This window comes from Phyllosticta citribraziliensis (assembly GCF_038025025.1).
Source record: "Phyllosticta citribraziliensis strain CPC 17464 chromosome Unknown J3D65scaffold_1, whole genome shotgun sequence".
Lineage (NCBI taxonomy): Eukaryota > Fungi > Ascomycota > Dothideomycetes > Botryosphaeriales > Phyllostictaceae > Phyllosticta > Phyllosticta citribraziliensis.
The window spans coordinates 3292247-3307392 of NW_027117338.1; the positions used below are offsets into that span (position 1 = coordinate 3292247).

The window sequence follows — 15146 nt, forward strand, 5'->3', positions numbered from 1 at the left end:
TGACGCATCTCCTCCGCGAGGCTCTGCTGATTTCGTTTCCGAATCCAACTTGGTGGGCTTCAAGATTGAAGAAACCGCTGGCGAGCTCTTCAGCTCTTGGGAATTGAGGGAGGAGTACATGGAATTGTTCAGCGACGGCAGCGACGCAGGCATGACGGAGTGGCAGCAGGTATTCGACGCGGCCGAAAGGCTGGGAATGTTGCTTGTGTGAAAGAGCTTCCAGCAAAAGCGTCGTCCATCGCCGCGTGGGTGGTCCGGGAAGCGGGATTTGCTCTCTTCGAACTAGGGTGAGGGAGAATCGTTGCGAGAATCCTCCATAGAGACGAGCGTAGCAGCAACACACTGCTTGACTGCGCTGCTGCTGCTCTTCAGATTCTCACCTTGTTACTCAACTTTTCGCTTAATCTGCTGCTTACCCCGCGACTTGATTCGCCGCTTGTTTGCTTGATTTGACACTTTCGACGTCCAACTCAACTCCCTGATCCTTCCACCCTTCTCTCCCCGCCGCAACTATGTTGATTCCTCACCTTTTTGAACGTCCTCTGGGGCGTATACAAAGACATGGATGCGGGGCGCTCGAATTCTCCTTCCAACACTTCCAAGATCACAACGACCGCCCTACGCTGAGCACCTGGTATGAGCCCAGTGAAGGCCCTCCGTCGCTCTATTCGTTTCAGGTGAGCCTAGTGGCTTTTGCATGGAGAGCAAACACACTGATTGATGCAGGTCTACATCACCTCCGATATGTCTCCCACCGAGAAGCCCGATCGTGAAACTCTCGCGAGAGAGATTTTCCTTGTCCTCGCCCACCCTGGCCAGTACAAGCGCCTTGACCTCCACTTCATGCACCCAGGCGAAGGCATCGACGACTTCATGGACTGCCACCGAGCGCTCGTGCGAGCCAACTACACCGACATCACCCAGGTCGCTGTCCCCAACTATGGCTACGAAGACTACGCTTCCCTCATCTTCGTCATTTCCGATGACAGCTGGAAGCACGAGGGCTTCAAAGGCTTTCTCTTCGACCCCAAGCCTGTTGACTCCTGCCTCCAGCCAGAGCCTGTCTCCGAATTCACCATGGCCATCGACGACATTGAGGAGATCGTTAGGGACATCTGGGATTCTTGGGAGTGGGGCCTGAGAGACGAGTATTTGTGGATATACCAACTGGCGGATGACGCGGGAATTTCGAACTGGCAGGAGGTCTTCTATGCGGCCGAAAAGACGGGCAGGGTCGAGATTTGAGGTTGCCGTGGCCGCGGCAGGCTCTGCGTCAATCAACCAGTCCTGCTTCAGTGTTCTCTTTCCAGGTGAGCACTCCAGGCCTCGCCGACCAAGATTATGAGCTGACTCTTCTTTACAGGTCAGCACCAACCACCGCAGCAGGCAGGATGGCAGCGGTCGACGAATGGAATCGAAGGAGGCCTGGACAAACTACTCAGGTGGCGGAATGCAATCTCCCCTCTTCCAAGCTCTTCTGCGAAGTGACTGGCTGTTGGGTGCTGGAATACTCTGAAGTGACTGGGACGTGTGAGACGGCTCAAGAAAGACCGCCCACAGTCGCCTGGGCCGCCCCAGCACTTTGCCCGCGAAAGGCAATACTCATGCTAACCTTTTCTGGGGTGACAGCATCAAGCCTCAACACCAAGGACGAGGCGTTGAGCCTCCAGAGCCGAAACATCGTGGAGATGGGTGCTTTCCAGCCGCCCTCGGGTACTCGAGCAAATACCGATCGGCTACGGTCACCGAGCCTCGCTATCACGACTTCCCCAACCTTTTCTCCACGCGATCAGCAGCTGACGGTTTGCAGGTGGAGGATAAGTACCGCGGCGCCGACTATCCTCTCTCGCCTCTTCTACAACCGCAACTTCTCTGCCATCCCACGGCCGCAACAAAACGACCTTTCGTCACGCTCCCCCAGCCATTCTTCCACAGCACCTCTGGAACCTCCTGGATCTCCCGAAGGTCACCACCGACCACGATGTCATCAACAACGCTCACCCCCGAAACAATCGCCACAGCCACCTCCGCCATCGACAGCGCCAGCGCCGAGCTCCGCCAACTCAACCTGCAAATCTACAACAACCCGGAAACCAAGTACGAAGAGCACGCGGCGCTAGCACTGCTGACCAACTGGTTCGAAGCGCGCGGCTGGACCGTCGCGCGCGGCGTCTACGGGCTGGAGACAGCCTTCGAGGCGCGACTCACGGTAGGCCAGGGCGGCCGCACCCTCGCTTTCAACGCCGAGTACGACGCGCTGCCCAAGATCGGGCACGCGTGCGGGCACAACCTGATCGCGACGAGCACGCTGGCGTCCGCCATCGGGACCGCGGCGGCCCTGAAGAGCCTGAACGCGCCCGGCACCGTCGTCGTGCTGGGCACGCCGGCCGAGGAGACGGGCGGCGGCAAGTACTACATGGCGCTGGCCGGCGCCTGGCAGGACGCCGACGCGTGCCTGATGACGCACCCGATGCCCGACTTCAGCACGCCCGTTTGCCCGCTCAAGGCGAGCTGGAAATTCCGCGCCTTCTTCCACGGCCGCAGCGCGCACGCCGCCGCGGCCCCCTTCGAGGGCCGCAACGCCTGCGACGCCATTGTCGGCGCGTACACCGGGCTGGCCCTCCTGCGCCAGCATCTGCGCCCCGGCGAGAGCATCCAGGGCGTCATTCTCAAGGCGGGCGAGGCGCCGAACGTCATCCCCGACTACGCCGAGGGCACGTTCAGCCTGCGGGCGCCCAAATCGGCGGCGCTGCGCGCGATGCGGGAGCGCGTGATCCCGGTCTTCGAGGGCGCCGCGGCGGCCGCCGGATGCACGGTCGAGATCAAGTGGGACGCGCTGTACGAGGACGTGGTAACCAACGCCGCGCTGGCGACGCGGTACCGCGAGCACATGCTGGCGCGGCTGGGCATGTCGCCGGACGAGATGGTGCCGCTGGACGAGGCGGAGCGCGCGCACCAGCAGAATGGCAGCTCCGACATGGGCAACGTCACGTACATCTGTCCGGGCATCCAGCCCATGTTTAAGATCGACGCCGCGAACTTGCCGCATACGACCGAGTTCCAGCAGGCGGCGGGGACGCAGTATGCGCATGATAAGGCGCTGCAGGCGGGCAAGGCGAATGCATTGGTTGGGTTGGATGTTTTGCTGGATGATGCGTTTTATGCTGCTGTTAAGGCGGAGTGGGAGGAGACGATGAAAGCGGAGGGTAGGATATAGAAACATTCGAGGCGACTGGTGGAATGAGATGTTGGAAACTTTGCGAAAAGGAAAGACTGTCGGGTCTAGTCGATGAATTAGAGATAAAATAAGACAATACCTATTCGACAGCTTTGCTGAGCCACCCAACGCCATTTCCCGCGCCAACCGTCTCGCTGGACGACGCATCTCCATTCTCCAAAACCACAGAATCTCTCTCTTAGTCTCGGCACACAAAAGAGACAGCCAACGAAATTCGACTCCCTAATTCTCAGCCGGAGGCGCCGGCCACGTGTTGCGCCAGCCCTTGCCCCAAACCTGGGTAGCAATGACGCTGAGCGAGGCGGCGGCAATAATGGCGGCTTGGGAGCCAAAAGTGACGGAGTAGCCGCTGAGATGGACCCAATCCATTTGGAAGTAGGCGACGGAGAAGCCGCCGATGACGCGCCAGAAGTTGATCCAGGCCGCGGCCAGCGAGGCGTGGTTCGGGAAGCAGTCGAGGACGTAGGCAGAGATGGCAGTCATGGCGCCCAGCGTGGCGAAGCAGAGCATGGCCTGAGTGGGTAGAATGTTAGCGGGAAGTATGGTATATTGGAAGAGCGGGAGAGCCGACTTACCCAGCCAAACGCGATGCCGATCCAGTGCAAGCTGTGCTGGAGCGTCTCGCCAAAAAGGACGAGCCCGGCAACGCCAAAGACGACAGGGACGTAGACGCCGTTCAAGCGGTTCTCAGGAGCGTGCTTGCCATCGTGGCGCTTGGTGTAGCGCCGGACAATCCAGTCGTTGAAGTAGCGGCCCCAGACCTCGCCGACCAGGGTGCCGATCATGGGCGCCCAGTACAGCATCGCCAGGGAGACGTAGTTGAAGTTGAAGATCGGGAGTGTAAACTGCGTGATGGTGGACACGATGCCAATGGTCCACATGGTGATTGGCATGACGAAGAAGGCCGCTGTTGCACGGTCAGCAGGAATACGTGGATATCTCGAGGTACCAGACTCACTGGGAAAGAAGAGGTGTGGGCGTGCGAGCAGAGAGCTCAGGTGCTTCGTCACGGTCCACATGTCAGGTCTGCCCGAGGCGCGCACGCCTTCAATGCCAATGAGGAGAGACAGGTGCCGCGCCCAAGTCTTTGGCTTCTGCTCGGGAGCATTCCGATCAAACAGGGTCTCGTCGCCAAAGAGAATCACCATGATGGTGCTGAGAGCATAGAAGCCACAGAGAACGGCAAAGTCGGGCCGCCATTCCAACTTCAATATGATGAGCGTGGAGAAGAAAGGACCAAGGTAAGGACCGATGAGGAAAGAAGCAGCCCAAAGATTGATTTTGCGAGCCCGCTCGTGGAAGAAGAACATGTCGTGGATCATGGACATGCCAATTACTTGCGGGGCGGTACCAAGGAAGCCCTGGAGGGCGCGGCAGGCGGTGAAGCTAACATAGTCGGGCGCGACAGTGCAGCCAATGGTGACAATGAGCGTGAGGAATTGGGACCAGAAAAGGACAGGAAGACTACCAATCATCAGTCGCGGGCCATGTGGGTTGGCGTGGTTGGGCTTACCGGCCATAGCGTTGGCAGAGTGGCACGGCCAATAGACCGCCAGGGCCTTGCATGAAGATTGCCGGGCTCATGGACTGGGATACATCCTTGGGGCTCATGTTCCTACGACCCGTTAGCTGCGGGATCTATCAACTTCAATTGACATGTACGTGCCAGTCCATGGCCTGCTTCTCGAAGACGGTGCTTCCCCACGTCAATGCCCAATCGCTCAACATGCACCCAGGGATCAGAGCGAGCATGACGAGGTGCTTCTTCTTCCAGGTCCAGTTGAGCGGGTCGTCGGGGCTGCTCGAGGGCTGTGGCACGAGGACAGTGCCATCTGGTCCAACGCGTACTTCACCAGAAGAAGGCAGACTCTTGATCGAAGGGGGACACACGGTATATTTGTCGGGGCTCGAAGAAGAGTGGTCGGAGGTCACGGTGATCTTTTCGTTGCTCAAGCTAGAGTTATCCTTCGGGCCCACGGCAATCTTTTCGGGGTCCAGGAAGAACGTCCCGCAATTGGAAGCAGTCTCGACAACGTACTTGTCCGACATGATGAGCGAAGGACAAAGGAGGAGAAACAAAAATGGAGACAGACGATCTAGGGGTCAAAGCACCAGAGGGCGGACGTAGAGGATTTTAAACACATGATGTGGACTAGAATCTGCAATGGCTGGCTGCAAATGAACCAGGGAAGAGGCATGATCGAGGAAGCCCAGCGGCGAGCTTTGGGCAGATGTTCTAAAGCGGGCAAGCTGACGATAGGAAAATACCCATGGTGGTGGCCGAGGGCGGTTTCAGCTTGGTCGGCGGGACGACGCCTCTGCCAGCCGCTCGACCAAGAGGCGATGGCTGAAGAGAAACTCTGTAGGGCAGTCTCGTGGGAGGCTCCGACGGCCATCAAGTCCCTCGGGCTCTATTGGGATGTTGAAGACGTGCGGTGGTAGGACTAGCCAGGGTCCAGGGATGGCGCGGCGAGGTGAGCCGATGGCAGCAGCTGCGCAAGTCCCGCCGCGGGTCGATCTCATAGCTCCAACGCCTGCGACCCACAGCGTTGACGGCGCAGCTAACGCAGAGACGGAGTAGCGCCAGTCGCAGCCATGAATAGCACTTGGACAGATGAAGATCTGGAACGTGGGCTGGGAGAGGAGAGCTGTGGTTTGTTTTGGGTCTTCAGGTCGGCCAGTGGGGCCGACTGAAGTTTAGCCGACGCGCTAACCCTTTTCGGACTCTGGAGCTCGACCACGACAGCAAACAGAACATACTCTTGCAGTCTTCATCTCTGCCAGAGGCAACTCTTGACCGTTGCAAACGATGCCTCAAAGGCTTGACTACGCCAGGGCACCATGTCGCCGTCCCCCATCTGGATGACTCAACCGCTGTCAGCAGTCGTCGTACTTGTACGTCCGTAGCATCGCTGCTCTTCAGCTCCCTGCTCCACCACGCTCATTTCCACTCTCTGTCTGTTTCTTCACACGCGACAAACATTTTTCTCTTTCCCTAAATCACAGCGCCGAGCCATGGGCACAAGAGGCCGAGTTGGCGCACGGGTGACTCGCCGACTTTTGAATTTCATCGGGCCGCGCGCGTCACCGTTGCCCAAAGCCCAAGAATTAATTCATTGGCAACTCTCCATGGCCAGCCTGGGCAAACCAGTTGAATCGCATTTGACTTTATTGTCGGCGCTCATTCTGATCAACGGTATATGAACGGCGGCAATGGAACAAACTGCCGAGGAATTCAACAACGGCACTGCAAGAAACTGATCCCTGCATCGCAGCCTTGGTGTTTGTGCGACTCTTGGTCAGAGCGGCACGACATGCGACGCCCTTGGCACTGTGATTTCCACGAAGATGGAGTCGAAACGTTGAGGGCTTCTCCTCGTTTGAGAGCGATGCGGAGCGCTGACTTTGCGTTTGCGGAGGCTGGCTGTGTAAGCATACATGAGTCTCAGGGGAAGTGGCAGCACAGCAGCTGATTTGATATCGAGTATGATTTGCCCCTAGCACAGTATATGTACATGAGCTTCTCAGCAACAAGGAGAAGTATTGACAGAAGGAAATCGTCCACTATCCACAACCTCCATTCCAAAACCGGCGCAAGAAATGCTCCCATCACTCGTGGAGAGGCCGTCGGAAAGATCAAAGGAAATTACTCTGGTCGTGGGGGGTTTCCCACACACAAGACCGTCGACTTTGCCCAGTCGAAGAAGATGGCACCCGCGCAAATGCAAAAGGCGGGTAAGGGGTGGCCCGCAACAGTGATGCTCTGTCCTGGAATTTGGGAAGGGTTCGGATTCGGATCCGTCGAGTTGACTCGAGTCCAGGCCAGCGGGTATGAATAATCCAGCACCCAGCACCAAGTCCGCCGTTGGAATAGTTGTAAAACCGAGGAGCCCGCAAACCCGTACGCCGATGATGTAGCTGTAAGAGAATGGCTATCTATGGGGGTATATGCAATCAAAGTCGTCCAGTCGTGGCGCCCGCAACCGCCAGCCCCCTCAAGAGATGGTGTGGGTCTTGGAATCGATGTTTATATACGCCGTGTACATGTTCCGGCCAGTGCCATCGGGGCCGTTGGCGTGGAAAACCAGGTGCTCACCGTCCGCAGAGACGTCGGCACCGCCTGGGGACTGCAAGCCCATCATGCCCGTCTTCGCCAGCGGCCCGTACTTTTTGTAAGGTCCCTTGAGCTTGTCGGCGAAGGCGTACGAAATGTCATAGTGCTCGCTGGTGAAGCAGTTGGAGCTGAAGAACATGACGTACTTGCCGTCCTTGGTGCGCGTCATGCTGGGTGCTTCGATGAGCGGGCCATCGCGGTCGCTGCGGTCGAGAATCTTGACGGGCGGCCCTTGCGGCGTCACGCCGTCGGGCCACATGAGCTGTAGCATGATGGGGGTCGATTTGATCGGCTTGTTCCCGTTGTTGCAGCTCCCTCCGTTGCCGATGTGGTTCCCGTCGACTTTGTACAGTAGGTATCGCTCGCCGTCGTCGTCCCTGAATCCTGATGGGTCGATGGAGCCGCCTTTCTTCGTGTTGCATGCTATCGGGTCGTCCAGCGGCACAAACGGTCCTGTAGGCGACCATGAGTATCCCGCGCTGACGCAGTAACTGGTCTCCCCTTTCATCCTCGCCGCGTAGTAAAGAATGAACTGCCCATAGTCGTTGATGTTGATGTCTGGGGCCCACACGACCGGACCTGGGTCTGACCAATTACCCGTTTGAGGAAGCGCGTCGTAGCCTTGGACGACGCTCCACGTGGAGAAGTCCGGTGAAACTGCTAGTTGGACGTTGATTCCCTTGCCGTTAGTCGTTGCAAAGGCATACCAGCTGTCGCCAAACTTCATTATGGATGGGTCGGGGAAGTCTTGTCCAATGGCCCTGGTAGCTGTGATGTTCGCTCTTTTTGCGGGAGAAAGGCGCGTCCTGAATGTTTTCAGGGTCGAGGATCCCAAGCGCGCAACGCGTATTTCAAGTGCCTGGTCGTTGTACACCAGGCTAAGAAACACGATGGTGATGATGGCCACCAGCGCGCTGATTGTCTTGAGCCTGCGAGGTGCGTCCATGACTCTCGTCTTCGGGTTCCACACAGGACTGCCTGGGGGTCGAGTTGGACGCCGCGAGAGTGGAGATGGCATTTAGAAGGGAGAGTAAACACGTGCGGAATCGCCGCAAAGTCATATTGTTGGTTGAATCCATTTTATGGTTCGCTGGTGACGCTCAACTACGGAACCTCTAGTTAGCCCAACGCAACAGTGAGGACATCTCGCATCTTTCAACAACCCATCGCTACAGCAACAGTCCTGATGCTTGCCAATGCAAAATGCCCAAGAAGGACATGTATTCATCAAGGCGCAGGTCTCTTCCATCGGGTTTGCAGTAGCGGCAACGTGCTGCGGTTTGTCCGCTTCGCGCGGCTCCGGTAGATCTCAACCGTACTCTCAAACGAGCTGGCTCAATCTGTCCTTTATTGCGAGCATACAACGCACGTGAATTCTATGCGCGCCTCCTGGTCTCTTATCATGAAGACAGGAGATTGAGGCTGACTCTGTGTGCACTTTGAGAGATAGAAAGACACAAAAAAGCAGAGCTCTTTTCCGCCATTTCTGGCAGAGTACATGCGTCAAAGGAACATGCAGGCAACCTGAGGGGAGCCAGCAAACCTTGAAGTCTGGTCGAGGTTCGGAAAGTTTCCGCGTTTTAATGGCAGTGTATCGGTGCGTGCCGAGATTTCGGTACATGTTGGTCCATGTGCCTGGTTCCAATTGCACTGCCTATTGGCGCGTGTTTGTCGAGGTCATGTGTGCGATAGTCGAGGGTCCAAATAAACCAGCGACTTGAGCGCCTGCAAACACTGCGACAAAGAAGCCATGACAAGGTAGGAATTGGAAAACTAGGCCTACGGCCGTTCAAGATTGCCGAACTTGCATCGAGGAGTTTCGCGCGCGGCACGTCTTTCGCAGTACTCAGATAGAGTTGGAAGGATGTCGACTAGTCATCATCAGTTGATCATATTGAAAGCGGAAATGGGATTCAAGTTGGATGAGAGAAGGAGTCAAGGGATTCGAATTTGGGTCCAGATCGAAATGAGCAAGACGACCCGCGGAAGCAAATGTGCGAGGGACTCGTCCTTTGCACGAAACCCGACGGTGGACGGTGACGACAGTTGCATCTCTGTGGTGGATGAAAACAAGCAGTATGGAGCTCAGCCGGAAGGGTGAAGTATTCAACAGATACGCAGTGCGCCGAGTCCAGTTGAGATGAAGAGTCGTCTGCGTGGGCGTCGTCAGATCAGGCTGGGTTGAGGTCGCTGTGGCTGGGCTGGTGTGGCGCGCAGCCCTGTGGCTGCTGAGCTTGGCTTGGCGTGCGGCGCGTCTCGGCGCAACACCATCAGGTCCAGGTCGCGCTCTCCCAGAGCTCGTGCATCCACGCAAGGAGCCACCAGCTTCCAACCTCACTTCCGACACGTCTCGTCCCCTTTGCGGACTTCCGCTTTGCCCTCTGCGCTCTGTCCGCGCTGCCTGCCGCTCGCCTGCCAGAGCCTCGAACATGCTCATCTAGTTCCTAACGGCTTCAACCTTCTCGGGCCCCGACCAGCCGTTCTACTCCTCGACCCAGCGCCATCGCACCATCCACGCACGCATCATTGGCTATCTTGAACATCCTTTCGAGGCCCTGGTTGCCGCCAACATGACGCTTTGGAGTCCTGACAACATCAAAGACGTCGCCGAGTCGGTCGGCATAGCTTCACTCAACGATGAAGTGGCCGAGGACCTGGCACGCGACGTCGAGTTCCGGATCGGACAGGTCATAGAAGAGTCGCTCAAGTTCATGCGCCATTCAAAACGTACCACCTTGACCACCCAGGACATTTCGCAAGCACTGAGAGTGCTCGACGTCGAGCCGCTGTATGGATACGAGTCAACCCGGCCGCTGCGGTTTGGAGAAGCATCAATGGGCCCTGGACAACCGCTGTACTACGTTGAGGATGAAGAGGTGGACTTTGAGAAGCTCATCAATGCGCCATTGCCAAAGGTGCCTCGCGAGATATCCTTTACAGGTGAGCCTCTCCCGCCCACTGGCTTGTTGCGCTGCTAACACGGTTTCAGCCCACTGGCTTGCGCTCGAAGGCGTCCAACCCGCGATCCCGCAGAATCCCACTTCTTCCGATTCGAGACATCAAGATTTGCTGCCCAAGGGCCCCGGAGCCAACCCGCACCTGGCAGCCGTCAACGGCTACGACAACGTCGCAGTCAAGCCCTTGGTCAAACACGTCATTTCCAAGGAATTACAGCTATACTTTGATCGCATAGTGAGCGCATTGGGTGACGCAGACAATGAAGAATGGAGGCAACAAGCCCTGGGCAGCCTTAGGACGGACCCGGGCCTCCACCAGCTCGTCCCTTACTTTGTGCAGTATATCGCCGAAAAGGTCACGCACAACATGAAGGACATTTTCATCTTGACACAGATGATGCACATGACGTCGGCGCTACTGACCAACCCAAGCCTTTATATGGATGCCTACGTTACTGGTCTGGTGGCACCGGTCCTGACGTGTCTGATGGGCAAGAGGATTGGGACTGGCTCGGAGGGCAACCCGCTGGCGCACTACGACCTTCGAGACTTGGCGGGATCCATCATCATCGAAATCACAAAGCGCTACGGACACTCAGCACCGACGCTCAAGAGACGGCTGGCCCAGACGCTCCTCAAGAATTTTCTGGACCCCAAAAAGCCGTGCGGCACGCACTACGGAGCCATTCTGGGACTGCAGGGAATCATGGGCGCGGATGCAGTTAAGAGCCTCATCATGCCGAATCTCAAGCTCTACGAAGAGGTGCTGAAGGAGCGGCTTGCGGACGAGTCGACCAAGGCCGAGGCCGAAATGGTGGTGACGGTCCTCCTGCGCGGACTGCAGACGGTCGAGAGTGGAGTGTCGCCCATGACCAATGGGGTGGGCAGCGGCAGCGAGACGAGAGAGAAGCTGGTGGGCAAGATTGGCGAAGTGCTGGGCAACAAGGTGTACGAGCTGGGCAGGCCGCGACTGGTTGCAGAGATTCTGGCCACGGGGACGGACATTTGATTGATCAATGGCGGCGGCGTTTCGGGGGGGGGATCAAAAGGCAAGATACCTGGCGTTTATCAAGAATTGGAGGAGTCTGTAAGTAGGCCCGTGGGCATATGCATGGTGAGCCAACGAGAGAGCGACACAGCGTGATGCGGCGGCGGGGCGTGCAGGTCACGCCGCATCGTCTCTTCCACTTCGACCCAGATCCCGCCTCCATCATTGAACAACTCAGCACCGCAGACCTCAGTCGCCCAACCACAGACTGTCCTGTCCGTCACTGACAGCGCAGCCCCGGATGGCGTCGACCGCTGAGCCAGAGCACTCGTCGACCTCGACCTCGACCCCGACGGTCCACCATGGCTCGCAACCGCGACGGCTACATGTACCCGCCTTGCGCCAGCTCTACAGCCGCGTCACTCTGCGCGGCAGACGCAAATCCACCGCCACCGAGTCGACCGTCTCGTCGCGGCCCGTCGTCGTACGCACCTATTCCCCTGCCTCTCGCCGCAGCAGAGCGTCGCCATCGGTATCGGCATCCCGCTCGCCCTCCTCGGCACGTGAGCAGCCCTCCAGCAGCCGCTCTGCTATGCACGCGAGCCCTCCGCCTCCTCCTCACCTCCCTCCCACTGCCGACTTCTCCTTCGCTGGCATCCTCCATGCCGTCGAGCCCGAGATTAGCGGCGCTATTGACGCCATCGCCGCCATTTGCGCGCGCAGCAGGCTCTGCCTGGCCAACGAGTATGCCGCGCACCGCCCGCCGCACGAGGTACTTGACCCAGGCAACCCCATCCCGCTGCCTCCCTCCCCCTCTCGCAGCCAGAGCCAGAGCCAGCGTCCGCGTTGGTGGAGCGTCGTCCGCGACACGGCGCTGGCCGCGGTTCCCGAGGCCAGCAGCAGCAGCGAGCGGCTGACAGGCAGCCGCACGGCGTCGCGCGCGTCGCTCAACTCGACGGCCGGGCAGAGCGCCAAAGGGGCCGCCGTCGCCGCCGCCGCGGGCACGAAGAACGCGTCGGCGTACGGCAGCCTGAAGAGCTTTGTGAGCGGCGACGGCAGTGGCTCTGAGTGCCGTCGGAAGGGCCTGGCTGCGCTGTTTGGCGGCGCCGCAGACGACGCTGTGTCGTCCCATCATGGCCCGCTGTCGTCGGCCACGGACTGGACGCACGCTCAGTGGATGGTGTCCGACGATGGCAGCGGCACCATACGTCTGTCTCCGGCGTCGTCGGCGGCGCGCGCTGCGGCGCCTCGTGTGGCGCTTGCTGTCACTGAGACGCCTGTCGCCGTCAAGGCGTTTTCTTCCACGACGTCCACGGCCGATGCATCAACAACAACTCTCCACCCCTCTCCCCCACCAAGCCACCCCTCACGCAGCCGCTCGAGCTCGTCGCCAAGCTGGCTGCCGTCGTGGGGCAGCGGCACCCGCACCGACGGCCCCAATATCAGTCCAGACACTTTGCGTCCTGCTGCTGGCACGTCGACGCTCGCTGAGCAGCGGCTGAAATGGCTGCTGGAGGCTTCTTCGGCGGCGCTGAGCAGCGCGGTGCCGGGTAAGATGTGCGGGGGCCGGGCGCTGCCTCCTTGAGCGTGTACACGGCATGCGTTCTGCCTTTTGCTATGGCGCGGTCCGCCGGACTGTACAGGATACTGAGGATGCGTGTGACATGTGATGGGTGCCTGTCGCGACGACTCGACAGGCATACATGCATACCAGAATGGCTCTACTTCACGACCGCGCCAATCTTGTCGACGAGCCGGGCGCAAAGTATGACGCCTGCCTACGACGCCCTACGACGAACAACGGTCTACCAAGCGTGAAAGCAGTGGAAGAGACACTTGTGAGCTTCATTCCTCAAGCGGCGCCGCTCACGTTGCTTGCCTGCTGGCCTGCTGGTCTGCAATGTGTATGTCTGGCTGGCTGGCTGGCTGGCTGGCCGGATGGCTAAGAGAAGCACCAGCCGCCTTTCTGCGCATTCTATGTACAGTACATGTGTACGTATATATGTTATTCGACGGCGGGCGGGCAGACGGCGGGACGCTGAGCTTTTTGTCTCCTGAGTGTCTGTCGGTGATTTTGGTCTACGAGCCTGCCTGAATGTACGTACGTGGATGGATGGATGGATAGATACTGCGACGCCGTGACGAAGCAATGTGCGTGCGTGGATACACACATGTACCCAAGGTATGCATCCAGGATGCACCTCTCGTTGCCTTTACTGTAACTGGTAGAAACGCAAGTACTGCCGTGCAGTCGTACGAAGTTCCCTTAGCATACCAAATACCTCATCTAACTTCGACAACACTACATACATTACAACTTACTCCCCCGCCCCCTCCTCTCCAACGCAACCAACCCACCGCCCTCAACACCAAACTGCAACCCCCGCTGCCACCCCACCCACCTCGCCAACACCTCCTCACCCCCTTCTCCCGGCGCCAACCCACGCTCCGCCCACCCGCCCCCCGCAACGCCCAACCCCTGCCCCACGGCCGCGGCCCGGCCCGCCTCGCCCTCACTAATCGCATACCCCGGCGTCCCCTGCAGCGTCACCAGCGGCCGCTGGTCGTGCCCGGCGGCCGCCAGTTCGGCCTGGCTGAGGACCGGCGTAGCGCACGCGTCCGTGTTGTCGAAGATGGCTTCCCATTCGGCGCGTGTTTTGCGCTTGAAGGTGGTCGTTAAGAGCGTGTGGAGGTGCGGCCAGGTGGTGCGGTCGGTGCGCGGGCCAGGGAGGGAGGAGGGGCTGATGGAGAGGCCGTGGAGGAGGGCGGCGAAGAATCTGTCTTCCAGTGCGCCGCTGCGTGGGAGGGTGAAGTCAGCACTTCGCTCTCTTCTTCTTTTCCAGGACTATCCACTTACACAGCCATAAACTTGCCGTCCTTCGTCTCATACGTGTCATAATACGGACACCCGCCATCCAACACATTATCCCCGCGCTCCCTATCCCACATCGGCCCCCGCATCGCCAGCCGCGGAAACGTCGCCATAAACGCGCTGCCATCCACCATGTTCGCCTCGACGACCTGCCCCAGCCCGCTGCGCATCCGCTCCAGCAGCGCCAGCAGTATCCCGACGAAGCAGACGGCCCCGCCGCCCGCAAAGTCGCCGAGGATGTTGCCCGGCGCATACGGCTTCTCGCCGCGCCGCCCCAGCATGCCCAGCACGCCTGCGACGGCCAGGTAGTTGATGTCGTGGCCCGCCATCGCCGCGTACTTGCCGTCGCGCCGGAAGCCCGTCATGCGCGCCACGATGAGCCGCGGGTTGAGGCTGCGCAGCACCGCGGTTGGGCATAGTCCCGCTGCTTCGAGCACCCCCGGCCGGTAGGGGTCGATGACGACGTCGACGTGTGGGATTAGCGCTTTGATGAGCGCGACGCCCCCGCTGCTCTTGAGGTCCACGCTGATGGACGTCTTGCGCCGCGTCAGTTGGTCCGGTGTTGGTGCGGGAGGCGGCCCCGCGGTCGAGGGAGCGGCGGCGCGGTCGATGCGGATGACTTCGGCGCCATAGTCGGCGAGGAGAAGCCCGGCGAAGGGACCTGCGGGTCGTCAGTCTGGTGCTCTTGCGCGAATGGGTTGGAGTGGACGTGCCTGGAGCTAGGCCCGCGAATTCGAGGACCTTGATTCCGCTGAGGGGAGGAGATGAGCTCATGGCACTGGTGAGCGGTAGTGTAGTGTTTGGTCGTGGAAATTGGCCTTGGTTTCTTGTTCGAAGCGGCGTTTGCGGAGCGACATGAGATGGGCGGGTGGTGTAGGTAGCTTTGCAGATGTCTGGGGTCTGGGGTTGAGTGGGGAAGACGCTGCCGCAGCCGAGGTAGCCCTGTTAGAGCACCATCCGATGAACTGCCGCTCGCT

General features: G+C 59.2%; 8 protein-coding genes across 8 annotated transcripts; 5 read left to right on the plus strand and 3 right to left on the minus strand.

Annotated features, from left to right (window-relative positions):
• Nucleotides 1–497: 497 nt before the first annotated feature.
• J3D65DRAFT_611857 (uncharacterized protein) lies at nt 498–1472 on the plus strand. Its single transcript, XM_066798962.1, has 3 exons — nt 498–677; nt 727–1310; nt 1364–1472. The coding sequence occupies exons 1-2, from the start codon at nt 513–515 to the stop codon at nt 1243–1245; spliced, it is 684 nt and encodes a 227-aa protein (XP_066660370.1). The 5' UTR covers nt 498–512; the 3' UTR covers nt 1246–1310; nt 1364–1472.
• Nucleotides 1473–1981: 509 nt separating this feature from the next.
• On the plus strand, nt 1982–3217 carry J3D65DRAFT_545859 (amidohydrolase amhX; the record flags this gene model as incomplete). The annotated part of the gene is made up of 1 exon (XM_066796789.1): nt 1982–3217. One exon carries the CDS (start codon nt 1982–1984, stop codon nt 3215–3217), a length of 1236 nt encoding a protein of 411 aa, XP_066660371.1.
• Nucleotides 3218–3233: 16 nt separating this feature from the next.
• On the minus strand, nt 3234–5408 carry J3D65DRAFT_49939 (major facilitator superfamily domain-containing protein). The gene is made up of 5 exons (XM_066796620.1): nt 4905–5408; nt 4752–4853; nt 4197–4702; nt 3814–4145; nt 3234–3751 (listed from the first exon to the last, which is right to left on the minus strand). The coding sequence occupies exons 1-5, from the start codon at nt 5285–5287 to the stop codon at nt 3461–3463; spliced, it is 1614 nt and encodes a 537-aa protein (XP_066660372.1). The 5' UTR covers nt 5288–5408; the 3' UTR covers nt 3234–3460.
• Nucleotides 5409–7233: 1825 nt separating this feature from the next.
• Nucleotides 7234–8298, minus strand: J3D65DRAFT_643939 (Arabinanase/levansucrase/invertase; the record flags this gene model as incomplete). The annotated part of the gene is made up of 2 exons (XM_066802115.1): nt 7234–8134; nt 8225–8298. The coding sequence occupies 2 exons, from the start codon at nt 8296–8298 to the stop codon at nt 7234–7236; spliced, it is 975 nt and encodes a 324-aa protein (XP_066660373.1).
• A 1353-nt stretch (nt 8299–9651) lies between these two features.
• Nucleotides 9652–11559, plus strand: J3D65DRAFT_673819 (uncharacterized protein). The gene is made up of 2 exons (XM_066803536.1): nt 9652–10292; nt 10342–11559. The coding sequence occupies exons 1-2, from the start codon at nt 9923–9925 to the stop codon at nt 11316–11318; spliced, it is 1347 nt and encodes a 448-aa protein (XP_066660374.1). The 5' UTR covers nt 9652–9922; the 3' UTR covers nt 11319–11559.
• J3D65DRAFT_50058 (uncharacterized protein) lies at nt 11504–13284 on the plus strand. Its single transcript, XM_066796621.1, has 3 exons — nt 11504–12670; nt 13052–13201; nt 13256–13284. The coding sequence occupies exons 1-2, from the start codon at nt 11599–11601 to the stop codon at nt 13066–13068; spliced, it is 1089 nt and encodes a 362-aa protein (XP_066660375.1). The 5' UTR covers nt 11504–11598; the 3' UTR covers nt 13069–13201; nt 13256–13284.
• J3D65DRAFT_50388 (uncharacterized protein) lies at nt 13165–14106 on the plus strand. The gene has a single exon (XM_066796623.1). The coding sequence runs from the start codon at nt 13447–13449 to the stop codon at nt 13975–13977; it is 531 nt and encodes a 176-aa protein (XP_066660376.1). The 5' UTR covers nt 13165–13446; the 3' UTR covers nt 13978–14106.
• On the minus strand, nt 14094–15068 carry J3D65DRAFT_611870 (CoA-transferase family III domain-containing protein). The gene is made up of 2 exons (XM_066798963.1): nt 14883–15068; nt 14094–14830 (listed from the first exon to the last, which is right to left on the minus strand). The coding sequence occupies exons 1-2, from the start codon at nt 14941–14943 to the stop codon at nt 14151–14153; spliced, it is 741 nt and encodes a 246-aa protein (XP_066660377.1). The 5' UTR covers nt 14944–15068; the 3' UTR covers nt 14094–14150.
• Between the last annotated feature and the right edge of the window lie 78 nt (nt 15069–15146).

Excerpts from the sequence above, each read along its gene's own strand:
- J3D65DRAFT_49939 (XM_066796620.1), bottom strand. The coding sequence starts at position 5,287 with ATGTCGGACAAGTACGTTGTCGAGACTGCTTCCAATTGCGGGACGTTC. Across the intron at positions 4,703-4,751 it reads CTCTGCCAACGCTATGGCCG|TCTTCCTGTCCTTTTCTGGT; the intron begins GTAAGCCCAACC and ends GATGATTGGTAG. Across the intron at positions 4,146-4,196 it reads CCCACACCTCTTCTTTCCCA|CGGCCTTCTTCGTCATGCCA; the intron begins GTGAGTCTGGTA and ends ACCGTGCAACAG.
- J3D65DRAFT_50388 (XM_066796623.1), top strand. The coding sequence starts at position 13,447 with ATGTGCGTGCGTGGATACACACATGTACCCAAGGTATGCATCCAGGAT.
- J3D65DRAFT_50058 (XM_066796621.1), top strand. The coding sequence starts at position 11,599 with ATGGCGTCGACCGCTGAGCCAGAGCACTCGTCGACCTCGACCTCGACC.
- J3D65DRAFT_611870 (XM_066798963.1), bottom strand. The coding sequence starts at position 14,943 with ATGAGCTCATCTCCTCCCCTCAGCGGAATCAAGGTCCTCGAATTCGCG. Across the intron at positions 14,831-14,882 it reads ATTCGCGGGCCTAGCTCCAG|GTCCCTTCGCCGGGCTTCTC; the intron begins GCACGTCCACTC and ends GACGACCCGCAG.
- J3D65DRAFT_673819 (XM_066803536.1), top strand. The coding sequence starts at position 9,923 with ATGACGCTTTGGAGTCCTGACAACATCAAAGACGTCGCCGAGTCGGTC. Across the intron at positions 10,293-10,341 it reads TCGCGAGATATCCTTTACAG|CCCACTGGCTTGCGCTCGAA; the intron begins GTGAGCCTCTCC and ends ACACGGTTTCAG.
- J3D65DRAFT_611857 (XM_066798962.1), top strand. The coding sequence starts at position 513 with ATGTTGATTCCTCACCTTTTTGAACGTCCTCTGGGGCGTATACAAAGA. Across the intron at positions 678-726 it reads CGTCGCTCTATTCGTTTCAG|GTCTACATCACCTCCGATAT; the intron begins GTGAGCCTAGTG and ends TGATTGATGCAG.